We start from the raw sequence: 21,755 nt of genomic DNA, 5'->3' as shown, positions 1-21,755 counted from the left end.
TCTCTCTCTCTCTCTCTTACTGAGATGTATGTCTTTTGTATGATAAATAAATAACTTACCAATTTTCAAATAATTGTAATGTAAGCAGCAATAATATAATTTCATTAAAGAAAATACTATAGTAAATTAGTAAGATTTTAGTTTATAAATAAAAAGTGTATGTAAGATTGAAGAAAATCCCAATCTTTCACCTTTGAGACATGGAGAGAGGGGTGAGCGTGGAGCTGTCACAGACAGCAAGGGTAGGGGAGTGTTGTGATCTTAGTAAGTCTAATAATTGCTGCCATTTTGGGGCCAAGAATTTCTCTCTCTCTCTCTCTCTCTCTCTCTCTCTCTCTCTCTCTCTCTCTCTCTCTCTCTCTCTCTCTCTCTCTCTCTCTCTCAGGGAAAGTCTCTCTTTAACCAATTGTTACTAATTAGTATATTTTGATGTTACTTTCATGACTAAGTACATTTTTATGATACAAAAATTATCTACTAATTTTCAAATAATAATATTGATTAATAATGTATTAAGTAAAATAAGATTAAATATTATATTGTAAAAATAATTATTCTCTCTCTCTCTCTCTACTCTCTCTCTCTCTCTCTCTCTCTCTCTCTCTCTCTCTCTCTCTCTCTCTCTCTCTCTCTCTCTTTGTTTTGTGATAAATAAAATGTTTACCTTATATGCACATAATAAGTACTAATTTTCAAAAGTTAGTAAGACTAAATAACAATAATAATACACTGTTTTTACAATAATTATGCATTTCTATTGTAAGTTATTTAAAAAAATTAAGGAACAGAATTTCATCCCTCTCTTTTGTGAAGTAAGGGGATAAGCCAGGCCTGTCAAAAATGTCACATTACTTGACAGAAAGGGGCCAGGTCCAAATTGTTGCCAATGTCTGTCCATCTCATTTCTATTTCTTCCTTCTTTTATCTCTCTCTCTCTCTCTCTCTCTCTCTCTCTCTCTCTCTCTCTGGAAAAGAGATATGTATGGTGGAGGGGAAGAAGCGTTGTCTATAGAGGTTCATTTCAATCTTTTGATATTGTAATGAGTTATTCTCTCTCTCTCTCTCTCTCTCTCTCTCTCTCTCTCTCTCTCTCTCTCTCTCTCTCTCTCTCTCTCTCTCTCTCTCTCTCTCATATATTAGGTATTCTCATGTCTCCAAATTAATTCATAAATGATTTCACTCTTGATGGTCAAATATATGATGTTGCCATTCTGTGGCCTCTCTAGACTCTCTCTGTGTTATTGGCTGTATGTATATATTTGTAATGGTAAAATGTTGAAGATGACTTTGAAATTGTATTAATGATATAATTTCAAAGATTAATACATTAATACAATAATGATTTAAGGTATATTTGATGTAAGGATGGTAATTTTAAGTAGTATACATTTGGTATTTGAACTTTCCAGATAGGCAGTTATAAGCATTTTTAGAGGGGGATTCTAAGTATTCACAGATTCTAGCTATTTGGGGGTGGGGGTTGTCAGGTAGGTAGCCCCCGCAAGTATGGAGTGTTCACTGTATTGCCTAACTATGTCCATTTATATTATAGTAAACAATCATTAAATTTGATGGGTTGGGGGTTCTCCATAGCATAAAAAATGGAGAGTCTTCACTTATTTTAATTTTCCTTTACAGAAGGAAGTATGTGGTGTAGTCATGGGATGTTATGATTCAATTGCTTTGTATTTGTGTGTTCACTTGATTCACCAGTACCGACTACTCTGCCATAAGCGAGCTGTTCCTTCATTGGACAATCACTGGGAACAACTACTTCACATGATATGGCCAAGGTATGGAATAATATAAAAGTTAACATTAAACTTGAAAAATATTTAGTTGTTCATACACGAAACAAACCTTCGGTCTTAACATTAGGATTTACTAGCGCCAAGCTGGAAACCGGTAGAATTAAAATTACACTTGTGAGATCCAGGGACTAATGGCATCTATACCAGGTCACGGGGCATGTATACCCAGAATGCCCACGGCTACCTGTGACCCATCAGTTATTTTCCTACCGCCTTTAAGATAAGACGTGTTACTGTCTATCTCATTTAAAGCCGGTTTTTCAGTTTGCCCATTCTTTATCCATTTCATTTTTTATTTTTCATTCCTTTTCTTTCTCCAAGTGTGATCAGTGTGTGGTAAGAGTGTATACGTGGTATGATGTAGAATTTTGCCTCAACATCGGGATCGTCTACCGCTTCGAAGAGGAGACAAAGGAAATGCCCAGGAGTCAGTGGCTTTCCATGTTCTAGGTTCCTAACTTCGGTGTCGACGGATCCTCATCCAACGTGTAGTAGGTGCAGGGAAAACGTATGTACGGTTACTAATCCGTGTTCTGTTTGTCGCGGTTGGTCGGTGGAACAGTGGAAGAAGTTCTATGGGAAAAGCCAATACAAAAGGAAGGGGGTGACGCCATCTTTGGATGACCAATCCTTACCGGCTTCTTTTGTATCGGTAATAAACCAGGCTGCTCCATATGTTTCTCCACCTGCTTTTGAATTGTCTCATACCCCTTCGGTTTCTCCTAGCGGTTCTGTATCGGAAACGTCAGGAGGGGCCTTGGGTAATTTTATGAATAATTTGCATTCTCCTTTGTTCCCAGCAAGTAGAGGGGGAGATCCGCCATCTTTGTTCCAGGCTCCTGCTACTCAAGCGCATAGGTTAGATGGTACGTGGTCAGCGCTAGGCCTACCAGGCGTACCAACCTTGGATGGTCTGCTTGCGCATTATATGACGTCACGGTTCCAGCAGGGTCCGGCAGCGCTGAATGTTCCTCATCCCCCGGGCTTGCAATTTATGGGAATTAATGCCGCGGCTTCACCATCCCACTCAGTATTTACAGCGATGCAGAACGTGGGAGGTAGTTTGGCAGCAAACGTGCGGTTGCCATCCAGCAAACCTCTCAGTCTCTCCCTACGAGAGGGATGACGTCACAACATACGTCACACTCTGAGATGGCAGGCGTGATGACGTCACAGACCGATTCTCGGCCTTTTTCGCTGCACCCAGACGCTAATACGCCTTCTGACCCGTCAATGCAAACTGTAATGCAGAAATTACAGGATATAGAGGAGAGAATGAATAAGAGAGACAAAAAGAAAAAGTGTGATTCGCCTTCTTCGTCTTCTTCCTCTAGTTCGGCGTCATCGCTAAGTCCGATAACGTCACGGCGAGCGCCAGTCAAGCGTTGGAGGAGGATTCGGGAGTTCCTGGCGGATCCTCGGGCCAAGAGGAGAAGAATCAATTCTTCCTCTTCTTCGGACCAAGACTGTCATTTCCAAGTCAGCAAGAAGGTCGGAAAATCAGTGGCTATTAAGCACAAGGTTGGCAGACGAAGCCGTTCGCAAGAGTCCGAACAAGCGAGAGAGGTGACGGCCGGCGAGCTAGCGGCCGAGGCGGAGTTGCCAGTTCGGATCGCAAAAACTGCGATACCTCTGGTAAAATCGACGTTGGCGGCGAAAGGTGCAGCAGAGGATGGAATGCAGGTCCCAGTTTCGCCCGTAAGGCCGTTCAAAATACGTACGAAGGACGATAAGGCTCCTATTAAAAGTACGAAAAATAGAGAGTTGGCAACCTCGGCGGATACGTTCGTGGAAGGCAGTGTCCGTCTGGATGGAAGGCCGAGGCCGGGCTCGCCGACGCTCGAAAACGATACCTATGATAATAGAGACGAACTTACCTCTGTCTTAAGGGAGCCTTCATCGTGGAGATCTAGACGAGATTCTCGCTCTAGATCCGTGAGCAGAGAAAGAGTGAGACGTTCTCGTTCCCCTGCTGACTATCTGGGACGAGCCAACAGCGGCCAGCAAAGATCAAAGAGACCGCGGCCGTAGGGGCAGGCGGCCGTGGAATTCCGGGCCGTCTGTCAGAAGATAGAGGCGAGACAACATCCCTCGTTGACGGAGAGTGGTACACTAGAGCCAGAGGAAGGAGAAAACCAAGAGTTTCTGGCCTCGTATGCAGAGGTTATTGATTTTGATTCGTCAATTCAATAGCCTTTCGGAGAAGACAGAAACACCGGCCAGTATGCTTCCTCCTGGAATTGACATGGCGTTTGGACTAAAGAGGGATACCAAGGTGTCGTATGAATTGCCTTGTTCGAGTCATGCGGAATCGGTCTTGCAACACGTAAAACGCAAAGAATTGCAGGGAGGGATAATTCCTTAAGATCTAATAGATCATTTAAATTTATTCCCCCTTCAATGATAAAACAAAGGAAGAAATATTATACGACACCGAAGGTCCCTTTGCTGTCTAGACAAATGAACCCTAATGTTGTAAGGTTAAGGCCTGGATTAACCTGGATCAGGTTAAAATGGAGTGCCCTTCGATGACGTACCAAGAGGCTGCTACGTTAGAAGCAACAGCTTCTTCTGTCTTTCAGGCTGCGTCCTGGTTAGACCTTTGGTCAACAGCAGTGGCGAAAATTGCATCCTCGGAAGCAACAAGGAAAGTAGTGGATGAACCATTGTTCATTAGATTACTACAGTCAGGGTCCAAGGCGATTGCGTACCTGACAAACGTAAGTGCCAATGTTTGGGCAAATATCCTGCTAATGAGGAGAGATGCAGCATTGGCTAGACTAAGCCGCAATGTGGATTTGGATTCCCTGTTAGCAATGAGGAATGGGGATATCTTGGAATCGCAACTACTGTTGCCAGAGGTCATACTGGAAGAGGCGAATAGATAGAAGAAGGATGGACACTAACGATAGGTTGGTGCAACAGGCAGTTAGGAAAACGTCTAACAGCCAAACTACAGTAATAATCCTTGGGTTACGAATTTAATCCGTTCCAGAACCTGCTTCGTAACCTAAAAAATTCGTAACCCCAAATGGATTTCCCATAAGAATGTTATAAAAGCAAATAATGCGTTCCACCCGACCATGAATAACCATTTCAATTCATATTTTTCCATTTATTTTTGTTCACTAAGGTTGAAAATTCGTGTAGGAATTACATAAAATTATAAAATTGAAGAATGAAATTAAATATAAACACTAGATTTAATATGCATGCAACAGTAAAACCTGAACTTTACCTTTGGCGAGTGTGGCTGCTGGCTTGACGGAGACGGGAGGAGGGGAAGGGTGAGAGGAGAGGGTTAGGGCTTGGGGGGAAATCCCCCTCCGTGAACACTTCTGGAAGACTTTCTGGTTCTTTCTCTAGAGAGCACCGTTCATACGATCACTAATTTTTACGCTTACGCAACACTCCTATGTTGCTCTTTCACAATTTTGAAAAAATATTTTTTCTATGAGCAAATTTTCTACATCGTCGAGAATATAAGGCCGTTGTTTCGTCAATACTGTGACACCTTTTGATGCTTTACTGGCTTTAATTTTCTTCTTTTTCTTCAAAATAGTGCAGATCGTTGATTGCGACCGCTTGAAGAATGCTGCAATGTCTTTCACGCACTCGCCTTTATCATGCATTTGGATAATTTCCTTCTCCATTTCGACTGTAATCATCTCCTTCTTTCTTATGCTTTCCTTCTTGCTGCTTGCCTTCGTCATCTTGGGAGCACTTGTCTTTAGTATTTGGGTAATAGTAATGTATAAGCACTATTACGAAACACAACACGTGCGCAAATCACTAAGCAAATTTGAGAGCGTATCACGGACAGATACGTTCAATCTTACCGCCAGCGAGATATTGAAAGAGTTATGGTTTTAAAAAGGGTCAAGGGATGCGTAGGAGGAAGTCACGTGACCCTCGTTAAGTTTTGGCCGAAAAAATGCGTTCGCAGATCCCACGCTCATCCGATGTAAACAAAAGCAGGGCGTTAAGTTTTGGCCGAAAAAAAAATGCGTTCGCAGATCCCACGCTCATCCGATGTAAACAATCAGGCGGCCTCCCATGATGGAAATTCGCGCATTCGTATTCCAAGCGAAATTCGTATTCCAGAATGAGGTCGTCACTTCGTAAGTTAAAAAATTCGTATACTAATCGGTTTTCGTAACCCAAAGTATTACTGTACTCCTTTGGAGGGAAGACAACAGCAGATGTCTCGAAAGAAGACAGTGAGACATAGCATCCCTAATAGAGTCACAAGACCCTCTTCCCCAAAGAGGATAACTCATCGGCCTTTCACAATAGAAACAACAGAGGAAGGGGCAATAGGGGAAGAGGGAGAGGCTCAAGAAGATAGGATGGGCGCCTCCCATCACTCGGCCACACCAGTGGGGGGTTGCCTGGCAAATCACTGGAAGGTGTGGCAGGAACTAGGGCAGAGCAGTGGGTGGTGGATGTTCTCAGGATCGGGTATTTGATTCCGTTCGAGGTACCCCGCCCCTGACAGATCAACCATTACCCCACGTCACTTATGCCCACAAATCTCAGAAGGCCACTATTCTGCAGGACGAAGTGAAGAAGATGATGGAAAAAGGAGCTGTGCAACAAGTATGCAGTCCGACAAAAGGCTTCTACAGCAGGATTTTCCTGGTACCCAAAGCCAACGGGAGTGGAGGACCAGTAATAGACCTGTCAACGCTGAATCTGTTTATAAGGAAAACCAGTTTTCAAGATGGAAACTCCGAAAACGGTTCTACAAGCAGTCAGAATCGGACGACTTTATGCTGACAGTCGATTTAAAGGACGCATACTTTCAGATACCAGTCCATCAGTCTTCAAGGAAATTTCTCCGCTTCAGTCTTGCAGGGAAAGCTTTCGAATTCAAGGTCCTGTGCTTCGATTGACAACGTCTCCTCAAGTTTTTACAAGAGTGTTCACCCTCGTGTCGGCGTGGGCGCATGCTCAGGGGATCAGGCTAATAAGATATCTGGACGATTGGCTGGTGATAGCAAAGTCCAGGGAGAAATTACTCAGGGACAGGGCGGGGCGGCCCTCCTGCAGCTTTGTCACAGCCTAGGTATTGTGGTGAATCAGCAGAAGTCGCAGCTGGATCCAAGTCAACGTTTGGAATATCTGGAATGGTGATAGACACAACACAAGCCAAAGTATTCCCGACAGACCAAAGAGTAGAGAAATGCAAACAAGTGGTGAATGCCTTTCTGGGAAAGCAGACACAGCCAGCAAGACAGTGGCAGGTGGTGCTGGGAATCCTAACCTCAAAAAAACCCTGGAGAAGCTAGTACCACAAGGAAGGCTACACCTTCGGTCCCCTACAATGGAGGATGAAGGAGTTTTGGTCACCAACAGTAGATCACCCGTACGAGCAAATTCCCTTGTCGGCAGAAGTGAGGAAAGACTTGCTGTGGTGGGTGGACGACGACAATCTGACAGTGGGTGTCCCCCTTCAACAATCCTCCCCAGACCTCTTCCTGTTCTCGGATGCGTCACTAGAAGGCGGGGGTGGGGAGCCCATATTGGAGGAGTTGATGGTGTCAGCAAATGGAGTTGCAAGGACAGAGAACTCCATATAAACGTGCTGGAGTTGAAAGCAGCTTTCCTGGCTCTACAAGAATTCAGAGAGTAAAGGGACACTCAGTGGTATTGATGTCAGACAACACCACAGTAGTAGCTTATATAAACAAGCAAGGAGGCTTAGTTTCTCGGCAGTTTACATGTGATGACAGTTCAACTTCACCAGTGGGGCTATAGAGAACCTGGTAGACATCAAGGCCAGGTATATTCCGGGAAAAAGAAACATAGTGGCCGACAAGTTGAGCCGCAGGGATCAGATTCTGGGAACGGAGTGGTCCCTACACCAACAGGTAGTGGACAGGATGCTCATGTTGTGGGAAGGACCGATCATAGACCTATTCGCAACCAGTACAACAAAAAGTTGGAAGTGTATTGTTCAGTAGTCCCGGACGCAGAGGCAGTAGCAGAAGATGCGCTACAACACCCCTGGGACAATCTGGACGTGTACGCATTTCCTCCATTTTGTCTAATCCGTCAGGTTCTGAAGAGGGTAATGCGGTCTCAGAACCTCAAGATGACCCTGGTAGCCCCGTTATGGCCAAAAGCAGAGTGGTTTCAGACCTACTGGAACTCCTAGTAGATGTGCCAAGAGAGTTACCTCCATGGAGCAACCTTCTGTGTCAGCCACTCACGTGAGAGGTACACCAGTCGGTGAAGTCCCTATCGCTTCACGGGTGGGTGGAGACTGTCAAGTATCTCCTCCGAGAGCGAGGGTTTTCGCAGAAAGCAGCAACTCAGATGGCAGGTAATATCAGAAAATCATCTGCGACAGTATACCAGGAAAATTGGGTCAGCATACTGTGATTGGTGTCGTAGAGGAACGTGTCTCCACTCGGTCCCACTATTCGCAGTTAGCAGACTTTCTGATATATCTCAGAACAGAAAAACATATGTCTGTATCGGCAGTGAAGGGGTACAGGGCTGCTCTAGCCTCAAGTCTTACGAATGAAAGGAGTGGACATATCGTCTTCATGGGAATTTGGCATGCTGATGAGGAGCTTTGAACAGTCATGCCCCCACAAAGGAGCTAAAAGCCCCAGATTGGGATCTGACCAAGGTACTGAGTAGTCTGACAAAACCCCCCTACGAACCACTAAGGCAGTCCACGGATAGGAGCCTGACCCTGAAGACAGTCTTCTTATTGGCCCTGGCTTCAACCAAAAGGGTGGGGGTTGGGGGGGAGCTACATGGCCTCTCATATCTCATAAAGCACTCGAGAGTTGGAGATCAATGGTGTGTGAGTTTGTCCCAGAATTCGTGGCAAAGACCCAAAATCCAACAATAGTAGACGGCAGATTCGACTCCTTTACCATACCTTCCTTGGCAGACTTTGTAGACAACGACAAAGCAGAGATGCTCCTGTGCCCCGTCAGGGCACTAAGGGAGTACTTAAAGAGAACAAGGCACCTCAGGCCGGGGTGCCAGAGTTGTTCGTAAGTACAGGACGGAACAAGAAGGAAGTGTCCAAGAATACAATATCATTTTGGCTAAGGGAGACGATCAGAGATGCTTTATACTGCAGAAGACAGAGGGTCAGATAGCCGATGGGAGCTAGAGCTCATGACATCAGGGGTGTGAGTGCTTCCCTGGCATTTAAGAAGAACATGTCTGTGGATAAAAATTCTGAAAGCTGGCGTGTGGAAGCGCCAAACAACTTTCACCTCATTTTATTTGAAAGATGTTGCCCATAGATCCTTGGACACCTTTTCCTTGGGTCCAGTGGTGGCGGCCCAACAAGTGATATAGTTCATCCAGTGCCCCTGGTGGGTCAGTTTGCGTCTAGTCTAAGATGAAGGTATGAAAGTAGAATGAATGGGGATGACTGGTCTTTTTTCTTTACTACTTTCTTCCTACTCCTTTAACTACGGGCAATATGAAGGAGAGTACCGTCATGTGCTGGAACGGACTAGATGCAGGTGAGATGGTCAGCCATACTGTGAAGCTATCTTAGCTGATGATATACTTTTCAGTAGCAACACACCCCTCTGGATAATAAGGAAAAGAGGGGTGAAGGTGGATCCAGTCGCAAGGGACAAGAGTAAACAGTAGAATGGTATCTACACCCAGTGGGAGGAAACCAATAGATCCGCTTATATCTTTGGTCCTAGGTTCATTGTCCATTCTCTTAGAATTTCCCTATATATTCGGAAATGGATAAGGTGGCAAACTCCCAGTCAGTTGTAGAGACTTACCTCCCTCCAATAGTAAGTCTATCCTAATGTTAAGACCGAAGGTTTGTTTCGTGTATGAACAAATACCAAATTTGTAAGTAATTTGTAGTTTTTTCATCAACTAACAACCTGAGGTCATTAACAGTTAAAGGCCCACCTCGAACCACCCACCCCCTCTAGGCAGTCTCAAACTGGGAGTTAGAAATAATGAACTCGATGGGTTCCACAGGCTAGCCGTGGGCATTCTGGTATACATGCCCCGTGACCTGGTATAGATGCCATTAGTCCCTGGATCTCACAAGTGTAATTTTAATTCTACCGGTTTTCCAGCTTGGCGCTAGTAAATCCTAATGTTAAGACCTCAGGTTTGTTAGTTATGAAAAATACAAATTAGTTACAAATTTGGTATTTCTTGTGCTTGTTCTGATAATTGGTAATAGAGAAAATTGATTGCTAAAATCTCTTTATACTTTCAAGTTAAATTTTCTGTACCTTGATTTGAGGCTGATCTGTAAAACTAAATTTTAAGGAAAAGGTGTGTATAACAATATGCAGTTGTTTAAGAGAAAAAGTTATCCAAAAATCACCTTGGATTATACCTATAGGGTTTGGTATGTGTAGGCCTTGAAGATAGAGATTATTGCACCACATTGATACCTAAACAGACTTTTTTGGCAGTGTTCTCCAAATACTAAATGCATATCAAAATTATTATTATTATTATTATTATTATTATTATTATTATTATTATTATTATTTTATTATTATTATTATTATCAGGTACCGTACTACACGCATATTTTTTAATACAACATGGTACTGTTACATATTTACTTTAAAATGTACATTTATGACTCATGAAGTGATAAAAAACCCTGCACCCAGAAAATGACTTGGATATGGAGAATATGTATAATGAAGTGTTCCCAGGAACTTAGTGAATTTGTAAGATCAAGCATATGTTTTATTTTATCTCAAATATATTACTATATCCTGTTAGCAGACAGACCTACAGAGAGTTTGAGGTTATACCCCAGGACATTATAGTATGTTGAAAGATCAAAGTTTAAAATAAGTATGTGAAAGTTTTGGGAATAATAAAATTTATATACTGAGTTTTGAAAATTTCCATTGCAGATTTGATCATGTAGTGAAACTGAACATTCAAAGTATTCAGGAATGTGATCCTTCTAAAATGCCCTCTTTGGATATGCGACCTCATTATGTATGTATACTGTATATTATTTGAATATAAATTTAAATATAAATGTAATCCCTGTATGCGGAGTAGTGCCATCACTTCACCTCAGCAGTGCACTGTAACCATTATTTAAAGGTTCTTCGCAGTATCTCAATGGCCCCTAGCTGCAACCCCTTTTACTATACTTTCATCTGTATTCTCTCTCTTCCATTGTACTTTCCTCCTAACAGTTAATTTGTAGTGCAATGGCAAGGTTTTCCTCCTGTTACACTTTTCAAACCTTTTTACTGTCAATTTCTGTTTCAGTACTGAAGGACCTCGTAGGTCCCAGCACTTGGCTTTCAGCCTAAATTCTATATTCTGTTCTTTTATTCTAAATCTTTAATGATTGTTACAGGTGCAAAGGTCCTTAAACAATTATATAAGGTGTTGCAGTACCTCACTTTATTTTAAGTACAAATACATGTAACTGTGTTTGTATGAAAAATGGAGTTATTTTGGTAAAATGGAAATTCAGAGATTGTAATGTCACTTCTTTTCTTCCATGCATGTGCTTTTCTTTCCAGTATCTTTCATAGTAGATCTTGTTATTTTAGTTAAAGGCACAGTTAACATAATTGATGACTTGAAATTGAAGGTCTCTTAGATGGTAATCAAGTAATCATGCCTTGGTAGCTAATGTTCAATTGGGTGTTTAATACTGTATGCATTTAATGAGATATTTTTCAATTATATTTTCAATTAACAGGTAAAATTTATCTCTAGACAGTCTTATCATGACTGATTTATGGCTAATTGATAAATTTAAGAAATCGCTTTTAACTTTAGCCATGCGTAAATGTTGAATCATGTTTATACTTTGAATACAAATTCGCAAATTGATGTATAAAGTTAAGGATATACATAAAGTAAATGTATTGCAATTTGCTTCTCTTGTTAGTTTATAAATCTATGTCTATGCAACAAGCAAACTTCTTATTTTACTTATGCTGTATTGCTTTTTAGATGCATTTAACTACTAAGTGCTTATTTCCTGCTTACAGCAGCTGGGCAGGTTTCACAAAAGGATTCTGTAAGTGCTGATTACAGCAATTACAGGCCAGGTTACATCCTTTTTAGGCTCTCTAATGCTATTGAAAAGAGTAAATTAAATCTGTATATTAGAATCCTGAATCTTGATACTTGCTGTCTGGTGGCAGTTACAGGAGCTTTTGATGCCTCTTTCAATCTAACTATATGTAGTACCAACATACATACATGGATGTGTACATAGAAACTACTCGAGTGAGTTTTGAGTTATGTTGAAATGTAATCCCTGCATGAGCAGCTCATAATAACAAAACAAAGCAAACCACATTTAAGAATATATACATTACATTACTGAGTGCCACAGTAATTGTGCCGGTCTTGAAATTAATCTTACTTTATCCAAATTGAAAAGTAACTTGCCAACTTCCCTTATATAATTCAACATAATATTGCAACCAAGGTCAGTGTTTATTAAAAGGGTGAAAATGGCAACTTTGATCTCAGAGTGGATTGTCCCTTCATTGTATACACTACATACCGTAAAATACCATACATACATACTACATACATACATACATACATACATACACACACACACACACACACACACACACACACACACACACATATATATATATATATATATATATATATATATATATATATATATATATATATATATATATATATATATATATATATATATATATATATATATATACGTATACAGTGGTACCTCGAGATATGAAATTAATCCGTTCTGAGACGGCCTTCGTATTATGAGTTTTTCGTAACTTGGAACACATTTTACATGTAAAATGGCTAATCCGTTCCAAGTCCTCCAAAAACACCCCAGTAAATTATATTTCCTAGGCCTAAAACACATGTTCTAGGGTTACGACAGAAGAAATATGACTCCAAAAAGGCAAAATACTGTACATACTTGAGTAATATTCAACTGCATGTAATGTTCAACCCCATTTTTACTGCATATATTAGGACTTTAGCATATGTCCCTTAGCAATAGCCTAGCCTATGTTAGCGGTGGCTACTGTAGCCTAGTCTATGATACTGACATCTAAACCTAAGAGCTAAAAGCTTAGAATATGCCAATAAAATGTATAAATATCAGTATGTACTCATTTCAAATAATTATTAATTAATCATTAACTATAATACACAAACAAAGAAAAAACAAACCTTCCAATCGATTGTTTACATTCTTACGAGTATCGAACGAGCGCCAAGCAATCATTTTTCCTAGCACACAGTAAGCCATAAATTGTCATTAATATCTCTTCTTTCAACTAATGAAACCACCAAACAGTATAATAACCATTTCTATTCTTTATTCTATCTTTACCTAATGAAGATACCGAGTTACTGACAGCTATATTGAAACATGCGTTTACGTAACGTAATAATAAAACAAACAGAATAATTCTAAAAAATACGTATTTGTTGGCAGTCTGATTTATTTTATATTTTTAGATATCTAATTCACAATTTTTTTTATTAAATGTATTGCATGTACTCATTTCAAATTAATTATTAAAGTAACCATTAACTATAATAAACAAACAAAAAAAAGCTTTCAAACGTCTGTTTACATCCAGCACTTACGAGTATCGAACGATCGCCAAGCAATCACTTTTACACAGTAAGCCATAAATTTTCATTATCTCTATTCAACTACTGAAACTACCAAACAGTATAATAACCATTCATATCTATTCTTTATTCATCTTTACCTAATGTTTTTTTATTAAATATTTTTGCATAAGTTTTTCAATTTACAGCAACCTTTTACCAATAGAATACTTAAAGCACAAGGGGTAGATGCTGACCAATAGGAGAGCAGGACCTTATGGGGTGACTAGGCCATTCCAGGAAAACCAAATGGGAGAGCGGGAGGATGGTGGCGAGTTTACTCAGTTGGCGCGCGGGAGTTTTAAAATTGTTCTCGGTGGTCCGGGTGAATCTCAGGACTTTACACAAGCAACAACCTTTTGTGTATCTTGAAAACTTTTCGTATGTAGAGCAGTAAAATTTTTCGCATTGGCTTTCGTAACTTGGATTTTTTCGTAAGTTGAGCCTTTCGTATCTCGAGGTACTGCTGTATATATATATATATATATATATATATATATATATATATATATATATATATATATATATATATATATATATATATTTTATTTATTTATTTATTTACAGTGGTCCCCCCGTATTCGCGGGGGATGCGTACCAGACCCCCCCGTGAATAGTTAGAACCCGCAAATGTTTGGAACCCCCCTCTAAAAATGCTCATAAACTCCTATCCTGAACATGCAAACACCAAAGTATCCCTAAAAAGACCATCCTTCTTCAAATATACATAAAATATCCTATTATGGTTTCATATTAATCTTTGAAATATTATTAATACTGTTTTAAAGTAAATTTTACATTTTATGGTTATACATAAATACATATGTATGTACTGCATGACTTAGTTACGTAGGTGAAAATAATCCAGTCCTCCCATAAGTCTTCAGTCATGCACGTTTTCTTTCATACAGTTACTATTTTAGACATCCATTTTCTTTTTACAAGAGAAACAATTGTATGTAAAATCACACAAGAGATAGAGAGAAAGAACAAAATATGTATGAACATTAAACAATTGTTTTACGCTAGTACAACATATTTAAACAGGGTACTCACCAGTGATGAATGTTGATTAAAGATGATGATGATGAATTAGCCGTGCAGTCCAGATGAATGACGATGCAAAGATCTGACGTGCAACAGCCTAAGCAGAGGAGTTACCTTATCTTCTGAGGGCGCCTCTTCACCTCAGGAGGCGCTTCAGGAGGCAGTGACTCAGGCGATTTGGGAGGCACTTCTTCAGGCGATTCAAGAGGCACTACTTCAGGTGATTTGGAAGGCGTTGGAGGGTCTTTCTTCGTTCGTGTAATGAACATTGGGATTGGCAACTGCTGCCGTTGCTTCTTCATGGTGGTGAGAGCTTGATTATAGGGCTCCAATGCTGTGTCAAGAATATTAGAAAACTTCAAGGAGCGCTCCATGTAAGGATCCCATGTTGCGACAAACTCCTGGAGGTCGTTTACCATTTTTTTAACTTGGGACAGGCGTTCCAGAGTCAGGCCCTCCACCTCCTACTCCTGATCCTCTCCTGAACCTGGAGTGTCTTCTTCCTCGTTGGGGGACTTCGTCAGCTCTTCCAAGTCCTGGTCGGTAAGGGGGTCAGAGTGGGCATCAGTGAGGGTGCCGACTTCTTCCTCGGTGATGTCGTCAAAGCCCTCATCACCAAGAATTTTTGCCAACTGGACTGCCTTATTAATGGCTGAATGCTGGATTTCCTGGGGAGAAAAGCCTGTATAATTATGGACACAGTCTGGCCACAACTTACTCCAGCAGGCATTCAGCGTCTCCTTCTTCATGTCCTTCAACGACCGGTCAATGACAGACAGACACGTGGCAATCGTGAATTTACGCCAATAATCTTTCAGCGTAAATTCACTGTCACGGTCCATTGCATCAACAAGGTGCTGGAGGGAGTTCCCGGTGTAGAGGGCCTTGAAGGCATGGATGATGCCCTGATCCATAGACTGGAGGAGAGAGGTGGTGTTGGGAGGAAGGAACTCAAGCTGGACTCCCTTGGAATAAAGATCGAGAGGGTGGCCACCAGCATTGTCCATTATGAGCAAGACCTTGAAGTTGATGTCCAAATCGACCAGGTATTGCCTAACTTGAGGAATGAAACTCTGGTGAAACCAGTACTCCGTCAGGACTTTGGTGACCCATGCCTTGGGATTATGCATCCAGAAGATGGGCAGTAATGCCTTGTTCTTGTTCTTGAGTGCCCTGGGATTTGCAGCCTTGTAAATGAGGCCTGGTTTCAGCATATAACCAGCTGCATTCCTGCACATCAGGAGGGCACCCTGTCCTTTTGTGCCTTGAATCTGGAGGCTTTAGCTTCATCTTTTGTAAGGTACGTCTGGGACGGGATTTTCTTTCAGAACAGGCCAGTTTTGTCCTTATTGAACACCTGTTGTGGGCGATATCCTTTCTCCTGGATTATTTTCATGAAGGCCTCTGGATATTTTGTGGCTGCCTCTTTGTCTGCAGATGCAGCTTCCTCATGTAAGGAAACAGACCTTAGGTGGAACCTCTTCTTGAACCGGTGGAACCATCCTTTGCTCTCCTGAAATCCTTGGGGAGCTGAGGACGGTCCCGGTTGTGGTTCTTCTTCTTTGTCTTCCTCTTCAGGAGCTGGTTCTCCAAAGCCCAAGAATTCCAATGGCCCGTCTTCATTGCCTTCACATCTTCGGCTTCGGCTTCCTCTTCCTCACCACCTTGTGAAGCAGTAGGAGTTGATAGCTGCTGGTAGATCTGTCGTGCTTTTTGGCGTATGATCTTGGAGTCAAGGGGCACGTTCTTCTTCCTGCAGTCCTTGATCCAAAACGCGAGTGCAGATTCCATTTTTACGATGGTTTTGTCTCTCACTGTGGACACAGCCTCTGCGGTGCCATAGTATGTCAAACTAACACTTTTTCTTATTTCATTTTTTTTTATGTATCTCACTGTGCTCTCATTCATTTTGAAATGGCGGCTGACTGCAGCGTAACACTTTCCCTCCTTCAACATATCGAGAAGTTTCACCTTCTCGTCAAGTTTCATTACTGTCTTCTTTTAGCTTCTTGGCCAGAAGCCTTAGAAGGAGCAGGGCGCTTTTTAGGGGCCATTTTTGGTATGAGGCACACAGATATTTGCTGATACACACAAGAGCTTAGCGTTAATGTTCGCACATACCCGGAAGTTTCTGCACAGTGAGGCTGCTTGGGTACTAGATGCGCGACACCCACAATTCCATCTCCGCAAAATAGGGCCAGGGTTCAACCAATCAACACCAAGTGTACAGCCAATGAGCGACAAGGAAAATGAATGCTGCTCCTGGATTGGCTGCTGTGCAGACAACAGCCAATAGTGTTTTAAATATCATTTCGTTTGGGTACTGCTCTAAGAAGGCGTCACGGCATCATAAGATTTGTTTATCTGCGGAAAGTTGGCTTCGGTAGAGCATCTTTTAAGAAAACCCAACTTTGTTACCGACATTTTGCTGTGTTTACATGAAATTATTACAGAACTGTAATATTTGAAAATTAATAAAGCTTTTTTTCATCATAAAAATGTATTTTGTCACGAAAATATACTCATTATGTACGCATGAAAAATACACGTACATGTACGTACTGCGTGCCGCAGACAGAAAAATATGTACCCTGCTACAAATAGATAATCATTGTCTTACATACTTTAGATATGGTTTGAATACTTTTATTATCATCCTAAAACAATTTATGTACATACATATCATATTTAGAAATCATCTTAAAACATTTCATAAAATGTACAGCCTGCACAATGCTTACCCAATTGACCCAATACGTATGTATGTAAGTTCAATGGCAGTGTTGCTAAACTAATGCATTTCATGCTAGATCTGCAGTTTTCAGATTTAATCTAGCACCATTGTTTTCCAATTTGCACGGTCACACAATCCTAGAGATTTTTATGATTATCTAGCTTGAAATTTGGCGTGTTATTGAAGGTAATGGAAAAATTAATAATATATTAACACAGTGGTGCTTAAAAATCTGTCCTAACGCCAATTTTACAAAAACAACAACTGTCACGTGTGTGGCACACCTTTGAATGTCTTTGAGACAAACCCTGAGGCTATAATTATAAGATTATAAGGGTTGTTTTTCATTTCCAGGTACCACTTAAATCTCCTTCCTTCATCTGCCCTGCCCTCAATCTCTCTCTCTCTTCTACATCTTACAGTTATCCAAGAGAGATTTTTTTTTTTTATGGGATAACATAGGCCCTCCAATTGCCTTTTCATCTGAAAAATATTTATTTTGTATACAATTGCCATTTCTCGGCTGTGAAATTGATGTCTATCCATGGGTGTTAGATTACCAGGAATGACATGTAAGTCAGTGTCAAAGTAACTCTACACTTCAGTCAGACCAAAACTTTGTTGCCATATCGTATTCAAGCAATATTCCGATATTGTTTACTATCTATTATTTTCTCAGAGAGAGAGAGAGAGAGAGAGAGAGAGAGAGAGAGAGAGAGAGAGAGAGAAATGGCTGTATACGATTGTTTATTTTCTCAATCGCCAAACTCACTCTGTTATGCTTTATTTCATATTACCTTGCTCACCAATTTATACCTACGATATTTTTATTCAATTCACTACATTAAGGTTTATAAGGAATGTCTAATAAACAGAATAACCATATCATTATGCAATGTCCATGTACGAATAGTAAACACAAAAATTCACATACGCGAATAACCGGGGGTGACCGCGAATAATTATGTAAATGTTCCACAGAGAACCGCACGAACGGGCGAGTCCTTCCGCGAATAATTTCCAGATAGGTTCCAAAGAAAAATCCGCAAATCAGTGAGTCTGCAAATCCAGAGAACGCGAATAAGGGGGCCCACTGTATATATATATATATATATATATATATAGTATATATATATATATATATCTTATATATATATATATATATATATATATAGTATATAATATATATATATATCTATATATATATCATAATATAATAATATATATATATATATATCCTTATATATTTATAAATTAATAAATATAATTATATAATTATTAATATATTATTATATTTTTTTATTTTAATAAGTATATATTATATATATAAATTTAAAAATTAATATAAATTTATATATATATTAATATACATATTACACATACTTATACAAATGCTTATACATATACACACACACACACACCCATACATATATATATATATATATATATATATATATATATATATATATATATATATATATATATATATATATATACACATACTACTACTTATACATATATATACATATACATATATATATATATATATATACATATATATATATATATATATATATATACATACATATATATATATATATATATATATATACATATATATATATATATAAATATATATAGATATATATATATACACACATATACATATATACATATATGCACATATACATATATACATCTACTATATACATATACATACACACACACACAACCACCCAGAAACACACACACCCACCATATATATATATATATACTCTATATTATATTATATATATATATATATTATATATATATATGTGTGTGTGTGGTTGTTGGTGTGTGTGTGTGTATTATGAATTATTTTTATTAACCATAATAATCTGATATACCATGATAAAATTTTTTATTTATATATTATAATTATAAGTTAATATATAAATATAATATAAATATATATATTTATAATATAAATGGTAATAAATATTTTAACAATACACTTTACAAACAAACATAGTATATTAATATTTAATATACCACAACCATATTTTACGTATAATAATCATATAATAATAATATGAGATAATATATTAATAGAAAATATATATAATTTTTATAAGTATATATATAATATAAAGTGTAAAGATATATTAATATATATTATATACAATATATTATTATATTATTACTAATATATAATAATATTATAAAAGAATATTAAATTATTAATATTAATATATTATAATAATAAAATCTATTTATAATTTAATATATATAATGTATAATTATATTAATATTTATACACATATGTATACAGGTCAGTCCCCCGGGTTCACGATGGGAGTTCTGTTCTTGAGATGCGTTGTAAGCTTGAAAAATCGTCATTAACCGGGAATGACATAAAATAAAAAATCATAAGAAAATCTTACCTTTTAATAGCTTATTGGTGGCAATTGAAAAACTTATGTAAACTGGCAGTTCTTATTGGGTAAGTCTATTTCATCTGCCAGATGAGCGTTTGTAAGGTGTCCGTAAACCCTGGAACATGCGTGTAACCTTTAGAAAAAAGAATGTCTAATAATATAACTTGAGAAGTGGCCCTTAATAACGTGGAACGTTGTAACCCCCCGAACCCGACCTCATAACCCGGGGTGGGCGGGGACTTCCTATAAAATATATATAATATAATATATGTATATATCATATATATACTTATCTATTAATATTAATGTATATATGAATAATTATACCTATGATATATATATAATATATAATTATCCATTATATATATTATATATATATAATATATAATAATATATAATATAATTTATTATATCTATTATTAATTTTATTATTTATATTTATATATATATATATATATATCTTATATATATATAATATCTATATCTAGATATATCTATATAGTATAGTAATATATCTATCTATATAATATATATACATATATCACTCTTATATATATATGTCTCTTATATACTTTATATAATATTATATAAGCTAGTCGATATATAATATATCAACTATATATTATTCTATTATATCTAATATATCTATAATATATCTATAATATATAATATTAATATATATGTCTAATAATATATATATATTCCAATTTTAATGTGACAGGTGGGGTGAATGGTTGCCAATTGGGTCCAGATTATTTCTGCTCCTCTCTCTCCTCTCGTCATCTCGTCTCTCTCTCTCCTCTCCTCCTCTGCTCTCTCCTCTCTCTCTCTCTCTCTCTCATACGTAAGCAGTAGATAATTTTCGAAAATTGATATAGTTTTTACCTTCCCCATCTAGAACTGTAAATGCATGTTCTGAAGCATAGACACTTAACGAAGAGTTGTATTAATCCAGATAAAAAGCACTGTCTGCTCATGGAAAGGAATTTTAGAACAAAGAATAAGAGACAAAACAAAGAAGTTCTTAAAAATAAGGATGAGAAGACTTCTAAAAATAGATTGGTAGGAAGTGGGGAAAGAAGAGAAAAATAGTACATATGATCTTCACACACTCCTATATTTTTACCAACCAAAATATAGGAGTGTATTAAGCCAACTTTTAAATGAAATTACAGTAACTTTAATTTAATTTAAAAGTTAACTTTATACTTTGGGAACTAGATTAGGGTCATATTTAGTGTTCCAACTTTAGAAAGTAGGTCATTCATTGGCACCATTTTTATTTGGAAGACTGAAGGCAACTTACGTGGAAAACTTCCGACGTTCGAGGGAGGGTTGTCTGGAACCTAACCTCGCATAAGATTGAGGTATTATTTTTGAGGAAATTCTACAAGATTATGGATACACCCTTATCAAAAGCAAGGTAAATCAGTTGGGACAACCAAAGGTTTGAAGGTGAGGCTTTCCTTACTTTATTTCTTATTTTTGGCAATTATTAAAGGTAAGGTTTTCAATATTTTATTTTTCAATTTTAGCAATATTTTAATACAGTGTTATGGCTTACACTTATGTCATCGTTTCAGGAATAGAGCTCCCGACATTACTTGGTTACTGCATGTGTTGTGTGGTGGTGGTAAACACACAAAATATAAATATACTATATATATTATAATATAGTATATACTATTATATATCTATATAATATATTATATATAATATTATCTATATATCTATATATATATTATATATTATATATATATAGCAGATTCATATGTATGGTGTATACTATTATATATATATATATATACATTATATATATACATATATTATATTATTAATTCTATATATATTATTATGTTATTTTCTTTATATATAATTAAATTCTAACTATATATATACTCTGATAATATATCTATATATATCTATCTATATAATAATAAATCTTATTATAATACTATCAATATATTGATAATATGATATAATTATATATGTTATAGCATATAGTGGGCACTTGTGTTCCAACATTCTCCCGGCTTCGTGGATTTTTATCTGGACCATATTCGACCCATTCATTTTGTGGAGAATTTCCTATTCGTGGGAGTTTTCTCG

The 21,755-nt window shown here is 37.9% G+C and overlaps 1 protein-coding gene across 1 annotated transcript in view; it reads left to right on the top strand.

Moving 5' to 3' along the window:
- LOC135217436 (vacuolar protein sorting-associated protein 52 homolog) overlaps positions 1-21,755 on the top strand; it is a gene marked incomplete in the record, with an annotated part of 146,400 nt that overhangs the window by 107,542 nt on the left and 17,103 nt on the right. Inside the window, 2 exon segments of the mRNA XM_064253304.1 lie at positions 1,639-1,793; positions 10,703-10,790. Of these exon segments, the coding sequence (XP_064109374.1) occupies positions 1,639-1,793; positions 10,703-10,790 (243 nt within the window).

The sequence above is a fragment of the Macrobrachium nipponense genome, chromosome 7 (assembly GCF_015104395.2).
Source record: "Macrobrachium nipponense isolate FS-2020 chromosome 7, ASM1510439v2, whole genome shotgun sequence".
Taxonomy (NCBI): domain Eukaryota; kingdom Metazoa; phylum Arthropoda; class Malacostraca; order Decapoda; family Palaemonidae; genus Macrobrachium; species Macrobrachium nipponense.
Note: the sequence above shows the minus strand (reverse complement) of the source record. Positions and strands in the feature narration are given on the sequence as shown.